This window comes from Uloborus diversus, chromosome 9 (genome assembly GCF_026930045.1).
Source record: "Uloborus diversus isolate 005 chromosome 9, Udiv.v.3.1, whole genome shotgun sequence".
Taxonomy (NCBI): Eukaryota; Metazoa; Arthropoda; class Arachnida; order Araneae; family Uloboridae; genus Uloborus; species Uloborus diversus.
In genome coordinates, this window is record NC_072739.1 from 52,257,656 (window position 1) to 52,278,939 (window position 21,284).

The 21,284-nt window shown below is 39.6% G+C and overlaps 1 protein-coding gene across 1 annotated transcript in view; it reads left to right on the forward strand.

Moving 5' to 3' along the window:
* The first annotated feature begins 306 nt into the window (after window positions 1-306).
* Window positions 307-21,284, forward strand: part of LOC129230209 (uncharacterized) — a 133,481-nt gene continuing 112,503 nt past the window's right edge. Inside the window, exons 1-4 of the mRNA XM_054864610.1 lie at window positions 307-690; window positions 11,533-11,632; window positions 18,698-18,775; window positions 20,241-20,477. Coding sequence (XP_054720585.1) covers window positions 307-690; window positions 11,533-11,632; window positions 18,698-18,775; window positions 20,241-20,477 — 799 coding nt within the window. The remainder of the gene's footprint in view (window positions 691-11,532; window positions 11,633-18,697; window positions 18,776-20,240; window positions 20,478-21,284) is intronic.

Genomic DNA, 21,284 nt, shown 5'->3' on the forward strand with positions numbered 1-21,284 from the left:
CATGTCTTAAATAAGAGTCACACTGTGCCTTTGATATCTATAGGGGAATGCAAGTGAAACGCCTTCCGCAGTTGCGGTTTACGAGTGGGTTACGAGTGAGCTGCGAGCGAGCTGCGGTCTGTTTCGATGCAAGTGTAACATTTCCGCAACTCACAAGTTCTCTGTCTTTCTCGGCAACTGCAACCGATAAGAAACAACTCTCAGCCAATGAGAGCGAAATGACTGTAACCTCAACTGAGTAAACAGTTTTGTTTACCGGCTTACCGCGTGTTTCTGCTTCTTTTCGAAGATCGAAGTGTACGAAAAATGAATCGCTCGCAAAATTATTCTGCGGCAGAGCTGGATGCTCTGATTTCTGCATTAGAAAAGAAAAGATTTCTGGTGTCAGGGGAACTTGGGCCTCTTTGTGAAACTATTCAAGCCCAGAAGAATGCCTGGGATGAAGTGGCCGAGGTCGTATCATCCCGTGCTATGGGGGTAACACGCACTGGTTACCAAATAAAAAATAAGTGGTGCGATTTAAAATATCGCATTAGATGTAAAGCTGTCCGTATGAAGGAGGAACGAGAGAAGACCGGTGGAGGTCGTGGCCAGACAGTTAAACTGACTTTGCAAGAGGAGAGGGTGTTGGGGCTTTTAGGGGAAGCCTACATCAGTGGCATCGTCGGAGAAGAATTAGACACCTCATACGTAAGTACTCTATAAATTCTACATGCATGCTGTTCCGAAAATTAAATTTTTGTCTTTAAAATCCCTTGCTAAGTTCCTTATTGATTATTTTCTCAATATTTGATTGGTAACAATCAGGGGCATGCACAGAAATTTTGGGGCTCGTCACAAATGACTTTTCTGGGCCTCCTCCCATCCCCCTCTTATATTTCACCACTAGTAGGCTTCAAGCCATGGGCCCGGGCCAACCGGTGTCCAGGATTTTTCGATAATAGTGTCATTTCAATTATCCCCAAATTTTCTTCCACAAATCTTTCATGGATGAGGGCGGAAATGATAGGGCCTAGATTTAGGTGGCAAAAAATTTTGCCTCGGGTAAAAAAAAAGAAGCCATGTAGTGCCTTTATCGAAAACTTGGTGTCCCTTCTACCCCCCCCCCCCCCCCTTTGTACATTTACTTATTAGCTAAGGTTATGTTTTTTTCTTATTGATCTCTTTCATTAGTAATTTCACCCGACAATGTTTTTTTTTCACATTCTGAATGTGACATAAGAATCAGATGTATTTTTCTTTGATTTGAAAATGTTTTTTAAACTGATTTTATATTTGTGTTGTGTTGTGTTGTGTCCAATCCTTCAGGATCTAGCGACAGCTACATCAAATCCATAATTCCATGCACCCTCGCAAAGTCGAGCACCAGGAGTGGGTTGTCGCGGACATCCTCAAGAGTGAGCCCCAAGCAATCCAGTAGGTGTTGCGGGGAGGCCGGCAGCAGATGGCACTTGGGACACGTTGGGAAGACTTTACGGCCGGATTCAAATGACATGCATTTCAGGTGCCCACTGAAGAGTCTTGAGATGGCCGTTTGATCCTGTCTGTCGGCCTTGAAACGTAATGCACCTCCTGGTTTTGGTCTACTGTACCAAGAATGAGCTGGAGGAGCAAGCCAGACATGCCGGTCTCTATTTTTCGCCGCAGAGAAAATTTCTTCAAAGGTTAGGTCGTAATCAGTCGTGGCCATCTCAGAGCAGCCTCTTTTTGCCAAAGCATCCGCGGTTTCATTTCCCGGAATGTTGACGTGGGAGGGGATCCACTGAAGGTGGACGTCTCTTCGCTTTGAAATAGTTTTAAGCATATTGATGATTTGAATGCTTACTAGGTCATTTACTTGGTTCCAGTCCTGTAGATGTTGAATTGAGCTACGGCTGTCTGTAAGAATCCAGATGTCACTACAGTCTTTGGAGTGGAGAATTTGATTTAAACCCTCCTTAATAGCTATTAATTCGCTCTTAAAGACCGAGCAGTGGTCTGGGTTGCGTCGAGAGAGACGTACAGAAGGATTCTCAATATATATACCACTCCCAGTATGATTTGACTCGTCTTTACTCCCATCTGTATAAATAAGAGTAGCGTAACTCGGTATACTATTTATGACCTCCAGAGCCAGTTGTCGTAGATATTCAGGGACATCAGAGTTTTTGTTGGTTTGAGACGGTAGTTCAGAGTGGAAGTGAACTCCAAGGAGTCCCTCAGTCGGACTAACACAGGGTGTTAGAGATGAGTACTCCACTGAATGGGATATAATATCCAGTTTGTCGGCCAGACCAAGTGGGCTATTCCTTTTGAGTCTCTGGTTGCTACTCCAGCTGGACAGATATTCAGATGTACGGTTCTGATTTTCATAGCTTTTTAGTTTGTTGAAGTATTTCACCAGTTTCGAGTTTCTAACGAGGCCAAGGGGAGGGAGATCAGCCTCATAAAGCACTATATCATTTGGGCAACTGTTTCTTAGGCCTGTTATGATGCGAGCCGCACTCAATTGCACTCTCTCCAACTGGAGAAGGTTAGATGTCGAGGCGCAGAAGTATACCGGGAATCCATACTCAAGGATAGGCCTGATTAGTGCAATGTATGTTGATCTGAGTGTTTTGGCGTCAGCACCCCAGTCTCTGCCAGAGATGTACTTAAGGATATTTAGTCTCTTACGGCTCTTGATCACCAGATTTGAAATGTGTCCGTTGCTCGTAATCTCCTGATCTAAAACAAAGCCCAAGTACTTTGGATGTTTAACATATGAAAGAGGCTGATCTTGAAAGAGGACCTGGGGGTGGTACGAGTACAGGTGTTTATTGGTGGTAAAAAGTCCAACATATGATTTAGTGACGCTAAAATTCAGTTTGTGGTTGTTTGCAAACTTCCACACATCCTTTAACGTAGCGTTTAAGGTCGATTCAATATTTTTCACATCAGGGCCAGAGCACCACAGCACAATGTCGTCAGCAAATATTCCGACATCACACTCCGGAGCGATGATACTTTCGAATCCAGCCATAAACAATGAAAACAGAGTTGGGCTAAGGACGGATCCCTGAGGGACCCCCTGATACGTTTTGAACCAGTTAGATAGGGTTTCTTGACACTTAACACGAAAAATTCTGGCTCTTAGAAAGTCAGCAATCCAGGCAAGGGCACTGCCTTTGATTCCAAATTTGTCATGCAGTTTCAGGATGAGTAGGTTCCACCACACCCTATCAAACGCCTTGGAAAGATCCAGAAAAACCGCAATGGTGTGATTTGTTGGTTTGATGTTTTGGAAATCTCTGATATTTTGACAAAAGTAAAGAACTTGATCTGTGGTACTATGTCCTCTCCTAAACGCAAATTGTTCTTTAGGTAATAGGTTTTTGGAAGTCAGATGGTAAGAAAGTCTGGAGAGGATCATTTTTTCCATAATCTTGCATGGAATGCTTGTTAAGGCAATGGGTCTGTAGCTGTCTGGTGAGTTTGCGCTTTTAGCAGGTTTCCTAATTGGAACAATGGTAGCTTTTTTCCAATTTCTTGGTAGCCGACCCTTGCTCCAGGAGATATTAATGATTTCTAGCAATCTCTTCTTTGCCTTCTCACCGAGATGTAGGATCATGTGTCCGTAGATGCCGTCAGGGCCAGGAGACTTGGACAGTTTCAAGTTTCCAATAGCGAACTCCAATTCTTGCAGAGAGAAGTGAGCGCTGAATAAGGGGTCACTTGCTTTCTAGTTTCGGTGTCTGTTAGCAAGGATTCTTGCTCTACGTGCAATAGTCTTGTCTGGGTTAGTGAATGACAGTTTACTGATATTACTGTAATGCAGGCCTAAGATGTCCGCTGCTTCTTTGTGACCACTAGGGACACTCCCGTCCGGTGCTAGAATAGTGTTACAGCTCTCAGATTGAGGTTGACTTTTATCAATACTTTTTACTAGTTTCCACAGTTTGGACTCGGGTGTTCTAGAGTCGAGAGAAGTGCAAAATTCCCTCCATCTCTGCCTCTTTAGAAGGGCGTACTTGCGTTTGATTTCTGCATTCACTCTGTTCAGTTCGGTCTTGTCAGATGTGTTACCGGTATTGGATGAAATGAGATTTGACAGTGCTTCTCTCCTTTTTAAGAGTGGTTTCAATGTGTCGGAGTTGTGGGAGAAGAATGGAGTGTACTTTTTTACTTTACCACGAGGCACCGACTGCTTTGCTGCGCTAATAATTCCGTTTTCAAATGCCGTCCAGTTACTGTCGATGTTGTTGGTTAGAGGCTCATTAAATACTCCAGAATTTGTCAGATCATTGTACCTCTTCCAGTCGGCTTTCCTAAAATTCCAGTGGTTCCTACGGTCCCTGGAGACCTTTTGATTTATATCTAATTCAATAAGAATGGGGTAGTGATCACTACCAATATTACTTAACACAGTCCAATTACATTGTGGGTAAATATCTGGACTAACGATGGAGATGTCCAGTTCTTCTTTGGTATTGTAACTATGGGAGGAGTGTGTTGGGGATCCATCATTCAAAAATAGAAAGCTCTTATCATCCGCGAGATTAAGGAGCGCATTTCCCCTTGCATTGCTGTTGGAGCATCCCCAGTTAGGTTGTTTAGCGTTCAGATCTCCAAGGAAAAAGATGTTATTTTCATACCCTTGAAAGAAGCAGTCGGGCAAACCTGAGGAGCAAGGAGGATGGTAAGAGTTGAAGACTTTAATGTTCTTACCTCTCCAGGGGAACGAAATGCCTTGGATTTCCAGTTTAGTATTATCAAATTGTGGGGTGTCGATGCTCTGATACTGAATGTTCCTGACGAGGAAGGCTAAGCCACCACCAGCTCCTCCAGTTTTTCTGTCTGAACGGAAGACATTGTACCCCTTTACCTTCAGTTTAGAGGTCTCTTTAAGCTTGGTTTCCTGAAGAGCAATAATCTGAACTTCTTTAGTTTCGGCCAGCTCAAGAAGCTGGTCAAGTTTAATCCGCGTTGCTGCTGTACCAAGCCCATTAATATTGCATTGCAATATTCTAAGAGGGCGATGCTTGAATGGGGAAGGACGCATATTTTTCGAACGAGGCCCACTTCCCAAACCTCGAACGCGTCTCTGATTATCCAGCGCGACAGACGATGCTGTATGGCTTACTAAGGGTGACATATTTTCATGGAGAAGGGAAAAAGCAGCTTCTCATGGTACTAGGTACCTGGAGCTCCAATGGAGAGAAGTCTGACTTGGCTCCGGTGCCTGCAGATGCTTAGCTGAGCATAGTGGAACGGCCTTCACGCCTTGGGTGACCCTACCAGGAGAAAACTCTCCCGACGTACTTCACCCGTTCCGCCCAGGTACACCCCCTCGCCGGCTAAAAAGCACACTTTGAGGCGACCTGCAGGACTTGAGGGGGAAAGTCCGCTCTTAGATTTTCTCCTTGACCTTCAAGCTTGTTAATAGCTTCGATGTGTCGACTAAACTGACATGTGACTTGCCTTTGCCATAAAATGTGTTGAATTTAAATTACGTCACTATGATTCTGAGCCCCTTGCTCAATAAACATTTCATCAGTCCTCATGGACCCAATGTTAAAAATGAATCAATTATTTCAGAAAGAGCAAAGTGCTATGGGAATCCATTGGACTTGCGCCTGTTCTGTAAAAATCAATTCAAATCTTAGTGTCATGATGTCGCCTAGTATAAGCTCCTGCGCGTCGAAATGAAAAACTAAGGCACAATTGAATAAAATACATTAATGGTAACCCAAAGTTTAAGAAACATGTTGACAACATTGATTGTATTTTAAAAGCAGTTTTACAAATTAACTTGTCAAATCTATCACAAGTGCCCCCCCGTGTCCGTTTACCTTGTCGTGGTGGGGGGGCTTGCGGTGTGGTGAGTTCGGGGCGAGCTCTTGGGAGGAGTAGTGAACCCCCAGTTGCTCAAACAGAATATCGGCGGGAGGGGATTTTTCTCCCTTCCTTCCCTCATCACACTTACCAAATGCGGACGAAAACCCCTAAGCCATGGTGTGTCAACCGTGCCTATGGCTGCGTGGTACCGGGGGTAGTCGGTGCCTCAAACGGGAGGCTTCAGGGATAGCAGGCGAACCCTGTCGTACGCAGCCTTACCTCTGTGTAGGGGGGCTACACAGGGGCTAGACCCCACTTTTCCCCCTAGTTCTCTGGTTTTTTTTATGGATATAAACACAAAGAACACTTCTCCCCCTTGTGGGGAGCGTCAGACTGAATCGAATAGCACCGCAAAATTTTTTATTATCAAACGTTCTGATCCTAATTTAAATTTAACAAAAGTATCTCCTTTTCTCATCAACAAAGCCCTCGTTAATCAAATAGGGGAATTTCAATCAATTAAAAAATTGCGTAATGGTGAGCTCCTCGTTGAAATAAAACATCAAAAACAAACCACATCCATTATGTCTGTCAAACAAATAGGATCCTATCTTGTAACTGTTACCGAACATAAAACCCTTAATTTTTCCCGAGGAATAATATCAGAACCTGACCTTCTCTTTACACCCGAGGAGGAAATCTTGGAGGAAATGAAGGACCAAAACGTAAGAGCAGTAAAAAGGATTACAATAAAACGCAATGGCGAAATGATCAATACTAAACATATCATTCTAACATTTAAAACACCCGTCCTCCCTCCACGTGTTAAAGCTGGCTATCTCTCTTGCCCAGTTCGCCCCTATATTCCAAATCCGCTCCGGTGTTTCAAATGCCAGCGGTTTGGACATTCGAAAATTGCGTGCCGTGGTACTGACACCTGTGCCAGGTGTGCAGAGCCCGGTCACGATAGTAATACATGTTCTAAGACCTATAAATGCGTAAACTGCAAGGGGGAACATCCTTCATACTCCAGATCATGCCTAAAATGGATCTCAGAAAAAGAAATTCAGGTGATTAAAACAACACAAAAAATATCCTATCCAGACGCAAGAAAACTGGTTGAATCTCGCACACCTACAACAGGCCTTTCATATGCAGCAGCCATCAAAAAGGTATTTAAATCTGCAAGCACACAAACAGATGCAGAAACTGAAACCTCAACTAATCCCAAAACCATAAACACAACCAAATCAAATAAACAAACTAATAGTCCAAAATCTTCTTTTAAGAAAACTAACCAAAATCAACAACAAAAACAAAAAACAAATACTGTATCTGTTACTGTTAATGAAAACATTCCCATCGCACAAAATTCGAAAAAACTAATTGAAAAAAAGAAAATTATGCAAACACGTGCTAAAATTGGGGTAGCCACTAAACAGAGGCCCCCAAAATATTATAATTTTAAAAAGGAGGACTTTTTGCTTTCCAGCAAAAAAGTCAAATTGACTAAATCCCAACTACTTCCTCCCCAAGAGGAAGACGAGGATGTTGAATTTGAAGATCTTCCGCCATCCGACGATGAAGGGTGGACGGACCATCCTCCTTCATGAGCCACTCCCTCTTCTTCCGGCCGTTCCTCCTTCCTTTTTTCTCCATGGCCCTGAGCATTCTTTCTTGGAATTGTCAGAGTTACTCGCATAATGTCATGGACATCAAAGATCTTGTCGAATATCACCAACCGGCCATATTCTGTCTGCAAGAAACATTCCTATCGCCCACTGATAAACCGAGGTTGAAAGGTTTCGACATATACCGCAAGGACTGCTTGTCAGGTGACCGTCGTTGTGGAGGAGTGGCTTTGCTAATCGCTAATGATTATGCATCTAGCCAGCTCAATATCAACACATCCCTGCAAGCAGTAGCTGCGCGCGCTCACCTTCACTCGCTGTTTACAATTTGTACTGTCTATATTCCACCTTCTTACGACTTGAGAGGCGTGGAATTGCAAACACTTGTAGATCAACTTCCTCCCCCATACATCATCTTGGGGGATTTCAATGGCCATAATCCTCTCTGGGGGAGTCCCGACTCCAACAGTAGAGGTTTAACAATAGAGAATTTTATCGAGGACAATGATCTTTGCATTCTTAACAACGGCGAAAACACTTATTTTCATCTTCCTACCCAGACTTACCACGCCATCGATCTCGTTATATGTTCACCTTCTTTTCTGCCACTTTGGGATTTCCAGGTGGAGGGTGGTCTCTACACCAGTGGCCATTTTCCGATCAAGATAACCTCTACTGCACGCTGCGGCCATCAGCAGCATCAGCAAGCCCGACTTCGCATTGATCGAGCTGATTGGGCAGCATTTACCCAGTTGGCAGAAATTAAATCTGAAGACGTGATTGATATTGATATCGATGTAGCCGTAAGCCGAGTAACCGACATAATATTGACGGCAGCGAACGTTGCAATTCCAAGAACCACTAAAGGTAGGATCAAATTCCCTAAGCCGTGGTGGAACTTCGATTGTCAGGAGGCTCATAAGGCACAAAGAAAAGCATGGAGCACTTTTCGTCGGTATCCGACCACACAAAATCTTGTGGCACTTAAACGAGCTCGTGCTAAAGCTCGGAGGATTCGACGAAAAAGCCAGCGTGACTCGTGGCAGACTTATGTCAGCACAATCACGACGTCCACCCCATCTAAGACAGTGTGGGGTAAAATCAAAAAAATTTCTGGCAACTACAATACGTCTTGTGCTCCCATTCTGGAGAAAAATGGTCAACTTTTGTCGGATCACAAAGAGGTGGCTAACTGCCTGGCGACTCATTTAGCAGAAGTCTCCAGTGCAAATAACTACTGCAAAAAATTTTTAACTATCAAATCACGCAAAGAACAAAGAGTTCTAGATTTTAATTCAAACATTTTTCATCAATACAACACAAAATTTACATTTCAAGAATTAGATATTGCTTTACAAAAATCAAAAAACACATCACCTGGCCCTGACGAAATACACAATAGTATGTTAAAAAACCTAAGCAGGTCTTCATTAGAAAATATTCTGAGACTGTTTAATAGAATTTATTCTGAGCACAAATTCCCCAAATTCTGGAGCCAAGCAATAGTAATTCCTATTCTTAAACCAAACAAACAATCTGATAAACCCGAGAGTTACAGACCTATAGCTCTCACAAGCTGCCTTTGCAAAGTAATGGAGCGGATGGTAAACGCCAGGCTCATGTACATTTTGGAGTCTTGCCATCTGCTATCTTCATATCAAAGTGGATTCAGGCGCGGCAGATGTACCACAGACAACCTACTGCTTCTCGAAACATCAATAAGAGAAGCATTTCTCAAACGAAAACATCTTGTGAGCGTATTTTTTGACATTGAAAAAGCATATGACCGTACCTGGAGATATGGCATCCTCAAAACCCTACACGAGTATGGGTTACGAGGTAATCTACCCATCTTTCTCTCTAATTTTCTTAGAGATCGAACTTTTCGCGTACGTGTCAAGTCTGTTTTGTCAGATACCTTCACTTAAGAAGAAGGAGTTCCCCAGGGAAGTGTACTAAGCGTAACTCTTTTTGTAATAGCAATCAACAATTTAATCGAACAACTGCCTCCCGCTGTCAAGGGTACCATGTTCGTTGACGACTTCCAAATTTATTTCTCTTCATCGAGCATGAGTATCATTGAAAGACAACTTCAAATCGCTATAAATAAAGTATCACAATGGGCAGAGGAAAATGGCTTCACTTTCTCTGCTCAAAAAACCTTCTGCATCCACTTCTGCCGTAAAAGAGGGCTTCACCCTGATCCAAGTCTTCTCCTTAACAATCAACCAATAGCTGTAAAAGACCAAGAAAAATTCCTTGGTCTCACACTTGATAATAAACTTAAATTTATACCGCATATACAAGAGCTAAAAAAGAAATGTTTACTGAAATTAAATATCCTTAAAGTCTTAGCGAACACTTCTTGGGGTGCTGATACAGAGTCTCTGTTAAGAATATACAGGGCTCTTATACGCTCGAAACTTGATTATGGATGCCAAATTTATGGCTCCGCGGCAAAAACCTACCTGAAAAGTCTGGATCCAATACATAATCAGGCACTGCGCATCTGCACAGGAGCATTCCGAACCTCACCTATCAACAGTCTCCATATTCTTGCTCATGAACATTCTTTAAACAATAGACGCCTCAAACTTTCCTTGAACTTCTACTTCAAAACAAAACCTTACACTGATCACCCTTTACACCTTCATATTTTTAATCCATCTAATGTTGTCTTATTTCTTCATCGTCCTTCTGCAACCCCAACGTTTGGGATCCGAATGCGCCAGGTGCTCTTAGATTTGCAGCTGTCAGATTTAAATACTCTTAATAAAATAGAACTAATTGAACCATGGTGCGAAGTAAATATATCAACCATCAATGACCTGGCTAAATTCCCTAAAGAGACTACCTCTAATGCTGCTTACCAGCAAATATTTTCTGATACAAAATGTAAATATTCTGATTACCATGTCATTTTCAGTGACGGATCAAAAGGAAACGAACACGTCGGCTTTTCTACAATAGTGGATGGTCACGTTTGGGCAGAAAAATTAAACCCATCTTGCTCTGTATTTACTTCAGAAATAAAAGCCATATCTACATCTCTCCAATCCATAACCCAATCCAATTACAAAAAATGGGTGATATACACTGACTCAAAGAGTTCAGTGGAAGCCATCTCTCACTGCAACAATAACAGCCACCCTATTGTCCTTCAGTCATATCATTTATACAAAAATCTTATAAAAAACCAATTTCATGTTCTCTTCTGTTGGGTCCCTGGTCATGTGGGAATTGCAGGCAATGAAGCAGCAGATTCAGCTGCCAGAGCCGCAAGTATCCTTGTTGATGACACTGTCCCTTTTGACGACATTAAAAACGTAATTTCTGAATGTCTTAACACGCATTGGCAGCGGTCCTGGAATCTTGAAACACAAAATAAATTACATTCCATCCAGCCCTCGGCTAAAGGTTTCACATCTTTACAACTTACCAGGAGACAACAAGTATTACTAGCTCGACTTCGCATTGGGCACACAAGGTTCACTCACAAATACCTCTTATGTCGCGAACCAGCTCCAACGTGCATTACATGTAATGTGAATCAGACAGTGTTACATATTTTAAGTAACTGCCCTAATTTTAACCAAACACCTTTTAAATATTTTAATAATTTTAACCCCTCTTTGAAGGAGTTGCTGGGGGACCCACCCCATTGCAATTTGTACTCCTTCCTCCAGGAGATTGAATTCTCCCTTTTAATTTAGTGTTTGTGCCGTTAAAATGTGATGTCTTTTTCTTGTTATTCAAGGTGTTTTATCCAACATATTATTTCATACGTTATTTAAATGTTTTTAATGTCTACCTGTTTTTTATTACTTATTTTATACTACCTATGTTTATAGCTCTTACCTGAAAACACGCTTACTCCTATACTTATCTATATATTTTATCCCAAAAAAACGTTTGGCGCAGTATAGCCCTGAAGGGCTCTTGCGCCATAAAAATTAAACAAACCAACCAACCAACTATCACAAGTGCTAGTTCTGGATCGAAATAAATTTATAAATCTAATTTCAATTGATTCAGTAATATATATAGATTTTTTTTTTTTGCTTCATGGATAAAGCAGCATAATACAAGATTTTTTTAAAATTAGGATTTGGAGCCGGAGCAGTCAAATGGCTATTTGGAGACCCTTGCTGGACCCTCAATGACGAATTCTAGTCTAGCTGATGTAGAAACTGAAGTTGATACAGGTAACTTACTTCTTTTCAGAATAGTCTTGCATTTGTAGTTGCTAACTGTAGAAAATTTCATTAGCTTAATTAATGTTATCTGACAAAGTATTAACTGTAAGCCCTAAGACAGAGATTATGAACGTTGTTCGTATTAGCAGTAATTCTTTTTGAGAGTTCAAATTAAGGAAGTTGAAATCAGGGCTGTGGAGTCGAAGTCGGACTGATTTTGGATTAGAGGATTCGGAGTCGGAGTCGTTTAAAAACATGCCGATTCCAACTCTGGGTTCATTTTTTTCTTTAATTTCCACCGACTCTCATTGCATTTTTTAAACAACTGACTACTAACTATTTTTATTACATGTATAGAGGCCTACAAATAAGAAAATCACTGTCATTGTGGCAACCAGCTGGCTCAATTGCTTATTGGTTGGTTTGTTTATTTTTTATGGCGCAAGAGCCCTTCAGGGCTATACTGCGCCAAACGTTTTTTTGGGATAAAATATATAGATAAATATAGGAGTAAGCGTGTTTTCAGGTGAAAGCTATAAACAAAGGTAGTTTAAAATAAGTAATAAAAAACAAGTAGACATTAAAAACATTTAAACAACGTATGAAATAATATGTTGGATAAAACACCTTGAATAACAAGAAAAAGACAAATCACATTTTAACGGCACAAACACTAAATTAAAAGGGAGAATCCAATCTCCTGGAGGAAGGAGTACAAATTGCAATGGGGTGGGTCCCCCAGCAACTCCTTCAAAGAGGGGTTAAAATTATTAAAATATTTAAAACGTGTCTGGTTAAAATTAGGGCAGTTGCATAAAATGTGCAACACTGTCTGATTCACATTACATGTAATGCACGTTGGAGCTGGTTCGCGACATAAGAGGTATTTGTGAGTGAACCTTGTGTGACCAATGCGAAGTCGAGCTAGTAATACTTGTTGTCTCCTGGTAAGTTGTAAAGATGTGAAACCTTTAGCCGAGGGCTGGATGGAATGTAATTTATTTTGTGTTTCAAGATTCCAGGACCGCTGCCAATGCGTGTTAAGACATTCAGAAATTACGTTTTTAATGTCGTCAAAAGGGACAGTGTCATCAACCAGGATACTTGCGGCTCTGGCAGCTGAATCGGCTGCTTCATTGCCAGCAATTCCCACATGACCAGGGACCCAACAGAAGAGAACATGAAATTGGTTTTTTATAAGATTTTTGTATAAATGATATGACTGAAGGACAATAGGGTGGCTGTTATTGTTGCAGTGAGTGATGGCTTCCACTGAGCTCTTTGAGTCAGTGTATATCACCCATTTTTTGTAATTGGATTGGGTTATGGATTGAAAAGATGTAGATATGGCTTTTATTTCTGAAGTAAATACAGAGCAAGATGGGTTTAATTTTTCTGCCGTAACGTGACCATCCACTATTGTGGAAAAGCCGACGTGTTCGTTTCCTTTTGATCCGTCAGTGAAAATGACATGGTAATCAGAATATTTACATTTTGTATCAGAAAATATTTGCTGATAAGCAGCATTAGAGGTAGTCTCTTTAGGGAATTTAGCCAGGTCATTGATGGTTGATATATTTACTTCGCACCATGGTTCAATTAGTTCTATTTTATTAAGAGTATTTAAATCTGACAGTTGCAAATCTAAGAGCACCTGGCGCATTCGGATCCCAAACGTTGGGGTTGCAGAAGGACGATGAAGAAATAAGACAACATTAGATGGATTAAAAATATGAAGGTGTAAAGGGTGATCAGTGTAAGGTTTTGTTTTGAAGTAGAAGTTCAAGGAAAGTTTGAGGCGTCTATTGTTTAAAGAATGTTCTTGAGCAAGAATATGGAGACTGTTGATAGGTGAGGTTCGGAATGCTCCTGTGCAGATGCGCAGTGCCTGATTATGTATTGGATCCAGACTTTTCAGGTAGGTTTTTGCCGCGGAGCCATAAATTTGGCATCCATAATCAAGTTTTGGGCGTATAAGAGCCCTGTATATTCTTAACAGAGAATCTGTATCAGCACCCCAAGAAGTGTTCGCTAAGACTTTAAGGATATTTAATTTCAGTAAACATTTCTTTTTTAGCTCTTTTATATGCGGTATAAATTTAAGTTTATTATCAAGTGTGAGACCAAGGAATTTTCCTTGATCTTTTACAGCTATTGGTTGATTGTTAAGGAGAAGTGTTGGATCAGGGTGAAGCCCTCTTTTACGGCAGAAGTGGATGCAGAAGGTTTTTTGAGCAGAGAAAGTGAAGCCATTTTCCTCTGCCCATTGTGATACTTTATTTATAGCGATTTGAAGTTGTCTTTCAATGATACTCATGCTCGATGAAGAGAAAGAAATTTGAAAGTCATCAACGAACATGGTACCCTTGACAGCGGGAGGCAGTTGTTCGATTAAGTTGTTGATTGCTATTACAAAAAGAGTTACGCTTAGTACACTTCCCTGGGGAACTCCTTCTTCTTGAATGAAGGTATCTGACAAAACAGACTTGACACGTACGCGAAAAGTTCGATCTCTAAGAAAATTAGAGAGAAAGAGGGGTAGATTACCTCGTAACCCATACTCGTGCAGGGTTTTGAGAATGCCATATCTCCAGGTACGGTCATATGCTTTTTCAATGTCAAAAAATACGCTCACAAGATGTTTTCGTTTGAGAAATGCTTCTCTTATTGATGTTTCGAGAAGCAGTAGGTTGTCTATGGTACATCTGCCGCGCCTGAATCCACTTTGATATGAAGATAGCAGATGGCAAGACTCCAAAATGTACATGAGCCTGGCGTTTACCATCCGCTCCATTACTTTGCAAAGGCAGCTTGTGAGAGCTATAGGTCTGTAACTCTCGGGTTTGTCAGATTGTTTGTTTGGTTTAAGAATACTAATTAATATTGCTTGGCTCCAGAATTTGGGGAATTTGTGCTCAGAATAAATTCTATTAAATAGTCTCAGAATATTTTCTAATGAAGACCTGCTTAGGTTTTTTAACATACTATTGTGTATTTCGTCAGGGCCAGGTGATGTGTTTTTTGATTTTTGTAAAGCAATATCTAATTCTTGAAATGTAAATTTTGTGTTGTATTGATGAAAAATGTTTGAATTAAAATCTAGAACTCTTTGTTCTTTGCGTGATTTGATAGTTAAAAATTTTTTGCAGTAGTTATTTGCACTGGACACTTCTGCTAAATGAGTCGCCAGGCAGTTAGCCACCTCTTTGTGATCCGACAAAAGTTGACCATTTTTCTCCAGAATGGGAGCACAAGACGTATTGTAGTTGCCAGAAATTTTTTTGATTTTACCCCACACCGTCTTAGATGGGGTGGACGTCGTAATTGTGCTGACATAGGCCTGCCACGAGTCCCGCTGGCTTTTTCGTCGAATCCTCCGAGCTTCAGCACGAGCTCGTTTAAGTGCCACAAGATTTTGTGTGGTCGGATACCGACGAAAAGTGCTCCATGCTTTTCTTTGTGCCTTATGAGCCTCCTGACAATCGATGTTCCACCAAGGCTTAGGGAATTTGATCCTACCTTTAGTGGTTCTTGGAATTGCAACGTTCGCTGCCGTCAATATTATATCGGTTACTCGGCTTACGGCTACATCGATATCAATATCAATCACGTCTTCAGATTTAATTTCTGCCAACTGGGTAAATGCTGCCCAATCAGCTCGATCAATGCGAAGTCGGGCTTGCTGATGCTGCTGATGGCCGCAGCGTACAGTAGAGGTTATCTTGATCGGAAAATGGCCACTGGTGTAGAGACCACCCTCCACCTGGAAATCCCAAAGTGGCAGAAAAGAAGGTGAACATATAACGAGATCGATGGCGTGGTAAGTCTGGGTAGGAAGATGAAAATAAGTGTTTTCGCCGTTGTTAAGAATGCAAAGATCATTGTCTTCGATAAAATTCTCTATTGTTAAACCTCTACTGTTGGAGTCGGGACTCCCCCAGAGAGGATTATGGCCATTGAAATCCCCCAAGATGATGTATGGGGGAGGAAGTTGATCTACAAGTGTTTGCAATTCCACGCCTCTCAAGTCGTAAGAAGGTGGAATATATACAGTACAAATTGTAAACAGCGAGTGAAGGTGAGCGCGCGCAGCTACTGCTTGCAGGGATGTGTTGATATTGAGCTGGCTAGATGCATAATCATTAGCGATTAGCAAAGCCACTCCTCCACAACGACGGTCACCTGACAAGCAGTCCTTGCGGTATATGTCGAAACCTTTCAACCTCGGTTTATCAGTGGGCGATAGGAATGTTTCTTGCAGACAGAATATGGCCGGTTGGTGAAATTCGACAAGATCTTTTATATCCGTGACATTATGCGAGTAACTCTGACAATTCCAAGAAAGAATGCTCAGGGCCATGGAGAAAAAAGGAAGGAGGAACGGCCGGAAGAAGAGGAAGCGGCTCATGAAGGAGGATGGTCCGTCCACCCTTCATCGTCGGATGGCGGAAGATCTTCAAATTCAACATCCTCGTCTTCATCTTGGGGAGGAAGTAGTTGGGATTTAGTCAATTTGACTTTTTTGCTGGAAAGCAAAAAGTCCTCCTTTTTAAAATTATAATATTTTGGGGGCCTCTGTTTAGTGGCCACCCCAATTTTAGCACGTGTTTGCATAATTTTCTTTTTTTCAATTAGTTTTTTCGAATTTTGTGCGATTGGAATGTTTTCATTAACAGCAACAGATACAGTATTTGTTTTTTGTTTTTGTTGTTGATTTTGGTTAGTTTTCTTAAAAGAGGATTTTGGACTATTAGTTTGTTTATTTGATTTGGTTGTGTTTACGGTTTTGGGATTAGTTGAGGTTTCAGTTTCTGCATCTGTTTGTGTGCTTGCAGATTGAAATACCTTTTTGATGGCTGCTGCATATGAAAGGCCTGTTGTAGGTGTGCGAGATTCAACCAGTATTCTTGCGTCTGGATAGGATATTTTTTGTGTTGTTTTAATCACCTGAATTTCTTTTTCTGAGATCCATTTTAGGCATGATCTGGAGTATGAAGGATGTTCCCCCTTGCAGTTTACGCATTTATAGGTCTTAGAACATGTATTACTATCGTGACCGGGCTCTGCACACCTGGCACAGGTGTCAGTACCACGGCACGCAATTTTCGAATGTCCAAACCGCTGGCATTTGAAACACCGGAGCGGATTTGGAATATAGGGGCGAACTGGGCAAGAGAGATAGCCAGCTTTAACACGTGGAGGGAGGACGGGTGTTTTAAATGTTAGAATGATATGTTTAGTATTGATCATTTCGCCATTGCGTTTTATTGTAATCCTTTTTACTGCACTTACGTTTTGGTCCTTCATTTCCTCCAATATTTCCTCCTCGGGTGTAAAGAGAAGGTCAGGTTCTGATATTATTCCTCGGGAAAAATTAAGGGTTTTATGTTCGGTAACAGTTACAAGATAGGATCCTATTTGTTTGACAGACATAATGGATGTGGCTTGTTTTTGATGTTTTATTTCGACGAGGAGCTCACCATTACGCAATTTTTTAACTGATTGAAATTCCCCTATTTGATTAACGAGGGCTTTGTTGATGAGAAAAGGAGATACTTTTGTTAAATTTAAATTAGGATCAGAACGTTTGATGATAAAAAATTTTGCGGTGCTATTCGATTCAGTCTGACGCTCCCCACAAGGGGGAGAAGTGTTCTTTGTGTTTATATCCATAAAAAAACCAGAGAACTAGGGGGAAAAGTGGGGTCTAGCCCCTGTGTAGCCCCCCTACACAGAGGTAAGGCTGCGTACGACAGGGTTCGCCTGCTAGCCCTGAAGCCTCCCGTTTGAGGCACCGACTACCCCCGGTACCACGCAGCCATAGGCACGGTTGACACACCTTGGCTTAGGGGTTTTCGTCCGCATTTGGTAAGTGTGATGAGGGAAGGAAGGGAAAAAAAATCCCCTCCCGCCGATATTCTGTTTGAGCAACTGGGGGTTCACTACTCCTCCCAAGAGCTCGCCCCGAACTCACCACACCGCAAGCCCCCCCACCACGACAAGGTAAACGGACACGGGGGGGACCTCTCCCTGCAATATAGTGCAATATTTTCGTTGAAACTTTTAAGATGAAATTTAAGATTTATTACTGGGGAAATTTTTTAGAATCAAAGTATTTCAAATATTATAAATTCTGAAATTAAGTTGAGGTATCATCCAGGAGAGGGGGAATTAGGAACGGCCCCTCTCAAGAAAAGTTTTTTGACTTAACAAAAAGTTCGTTTTTCTATTTAGTTACAGCTTTCAAAAACTGAAAGCACAGAATTCGTAAAAACAGTTAAGGGGAGCAAATTATTCCTATTCAATTTTTAAAAAAATGGGATTTTAATAAAGTTCTCACTTTAGAAATAGCAACTATTAGATACTTTGACCTTCAAATTGAATTTCTGATGTTGTATGCATCTTTGGTTTACAATAAAATACAATGCGAAAATTTTGTAAACGGAAATTAATATTTCAATTTCTGTTTAGGAGTTTTTTCCCCTCTCTATGAGAGGGGTATTTGAATAAATAAATAAATGAAGCATCAGTGGGAGTCGGAGTTAGACGTTTCAAAATCCAGGAGTCGGAGTTGGATCATTTTTCTTCCGACTCCACAGCCCTGGTTGAAATGTGCTTATTTCAAGCTTCATGAGCCATATCAGAGTTTGCACTGAGCGTTTGCAACTGTGTCATGTATGATAAATCATAAATGAAGCACAGCAAATTGATCTAGCTAAAGTAGTACCAAACAGAAAACTTTAAAATTTCTTCCTGAACATACATGTTCCCTTCAATCTTGAAAATTGTTGCAAAGTTGATACGCAAGACATTTTTTTTTTCGTTCTTTTTAAAACATAGATAGCGTTTGCATGCATTTCTTCTAAATTTCTTTCAAGAGCACCTTTTGTCATATTTATTAGGATTTTTTTTAGGTTGCAACTTAATTCATTATTCTCCAACCAAATATACAAAGCGATAACTGAAAGAACATAATCTTTTTTGTCTAAAAAATACCTTGTCTGCATAACTATATTTTTGTTGAAATCATTATTCCTCTCTTCTTACAATGTACACAATTTTTTTCCCTTGCAGTTGAGAGAACATCCGCTGGACCACCTAGACGTATCCTATCAACGCCACAAGGAGTAAAGCGAAAGATAGAAAAACCAGGTATAATAATAAGAGAGAAAAAAAATTCTCTATTTCTGTATCAAGTTATTTTTAACTTACAAATTATATTGGAGAATTTGTTGTATTGGTATTACATGGTACATTACAATTAGTGTGTAGTTAAAACTTTATTACGTTTTTAAGAACGACCACACCAGGGTTGAGTGATTTAAATCAGTTGATTATTTTGAAATTGTTTTAAACCATTATTTTTAAAGATTAAAATTTAAAAGTTCAGAAGAATGAATTTGACGGGCATGAAATTTGGAGTATTTTTTCTAATAAAAACCATTAATTTTTTAAATCTTCATATGGTAATAATAATAAAAGAAAATAAAGAATAAAATTTGCAAATGCATAACTATTTTGAAGACTTCAGTTTGTACTGATTGAAAACATCACAAATTTTTCAAAATATCTGATATTTTTAAAAATGTCTTCAAACCCTGCAAATAATCTTTCCAAAAGAAAGAAAAGAATGGTAGTGAAATGAAATAAATAGAAACTGATAAAAAATCTCGACAATCATCCGACACAATCTGTTACAGTGCTGGATCTATTATTTTTCCGAGGTGGGGCCCTGGATCCGGCGCTGCTCATTTTAACAATAACACTTAAATAAAAAGAACTTGCTTAGGATATATGAAAGATGTATCTTTTTAATGAAATGAGGCATAATAATTGGATATTTATCTGTTAGCTGTTAAATTATTTAATCACTCATTTAAAGATAACCTAGTATGACAATTTTCCACTTCCCTTAATTAAAAATATGCATATCAATAAGACCAGAATTCTATGGGAAAAAAATGTATGCTTTTCAATCCTTGAATTTTATTAAAGATTTAGAAGTGAAGAAGTATGTATTTTATTTTATTTTTTTTAAAATCATGTATTAGTGACGCAACAAATATTTGGCTTCGACCAAATACCTAGCTTACTATTCAGCCTAAACAAAATATTTGAAAAAAAAGCATTGAAAGTTTTACATCTTTACGTTTGTATTGATCGTGTTCATTAAACATTTCTTAATTTGAACATAAATAGGTTGTATGATTTACAAATTAAAACTGATTTTGTGATTTGATAGATACAGAGAACGCACTTGGAACAAGAGTGCGCTGTTTCATTCCTCCCTGAAATTTTATGAACTGGACCACCTAAGCTATATGTTTTTCATTATGTGTAAAAAGAAATTGTTCAGAATTTGACATCTAAATTAACATTTTCATTTGTTAGTTCCAAATACATACTTTAACTTAACATTTAGATTTCAAAACTTAAAACAGAAAATAAATTTAAATTTAAAAAATATGATTTATATTCAAAAAATCTAATTATTTAAAAAGATGAGGATTTTTATCAACCCTGCACAAGACGAGTTGCAACAAAAAATTGAAAACTATACTTGGTTGCTTTGTTGGAGCTATTTTATGTGAAGTATTTTATTTTGTATTTTATTTAGGATCTTCAACCCAGCGTGTCCAAGAATATCGTAACAAGAAGAGAACACAAATGATAAACTGGGAAGAGGATGAGGACACGCAAGTGTTGACTACTCAGAAGGAAACAAATGAAAACATAAAAAAAATGAACAGAAACTTGGAAACTCTAATCGAGTTAAAAAGAGAAAGCTTAAAAAACCAGCAGAACATTATGAACAACCAGGCTGTCATTGCAAGTCTGCTGGCCAGATCCTTAGGTTTGGATTTGCAAACCTCAGAATCGTAAAAATTGGAATGGTTTCCTGCATTGTATTTATCATTTTCTCCCTTTTTAATTAGAAATTCATATGATAAATAAAACTCTATTTCATTCATATAGTCTATTTATTTTTGTCCAAATTTCATTTTACCCGGTTAACTAGTCAGTCAAAAATTGTTTTCTAAAATTCATTTTCCTTATGTGATCTTAGAAAGGCTGTTTGATAGTCGTTTTTCCTTGAAATCTCTATCCTCGGTTCTGGTCATTCGAAGCATACGTCTTGCTGTGATTGCCGAGTGCCAACAGTATGAATCAAACTCCTTTCAGTTACACATATAAATCTAATACCTAGAGAAAGTCAGTATTTAACACCCGTTCAAGGAACTACAAACACAGAATTTAAAGCTTGATATATGTTTGAAGACATTGTTCTTTTCCATAAGCAACAACTTCATCAGTCAACATTGTATTTATGTACTGTAACTAAATTAAGTTGTTATTTTGTAATGTAAAAGCAAGAGAAAATTTAACAAAGTAACTTATTAGTATTTTTCCCCCTTTTTAACACTTCCACTAATTTATAGATAACATAAGCTATTGTTTTTTCATGAATAGGAGTAGCATTCTGTGAATATTTGTAAGGCTTTTTTTTTCTTCCTTACTTTCCCACTCCACGTAAGTAGTCACTCTTTCAATTATCAATGGTTATTGTACATTTTTTATTTTAGCACATATTTAATCTTTTGTACATTGAAAAGACACACACACAAAACTCTGGTACAGATAAAATTTAAAAGAAATAATG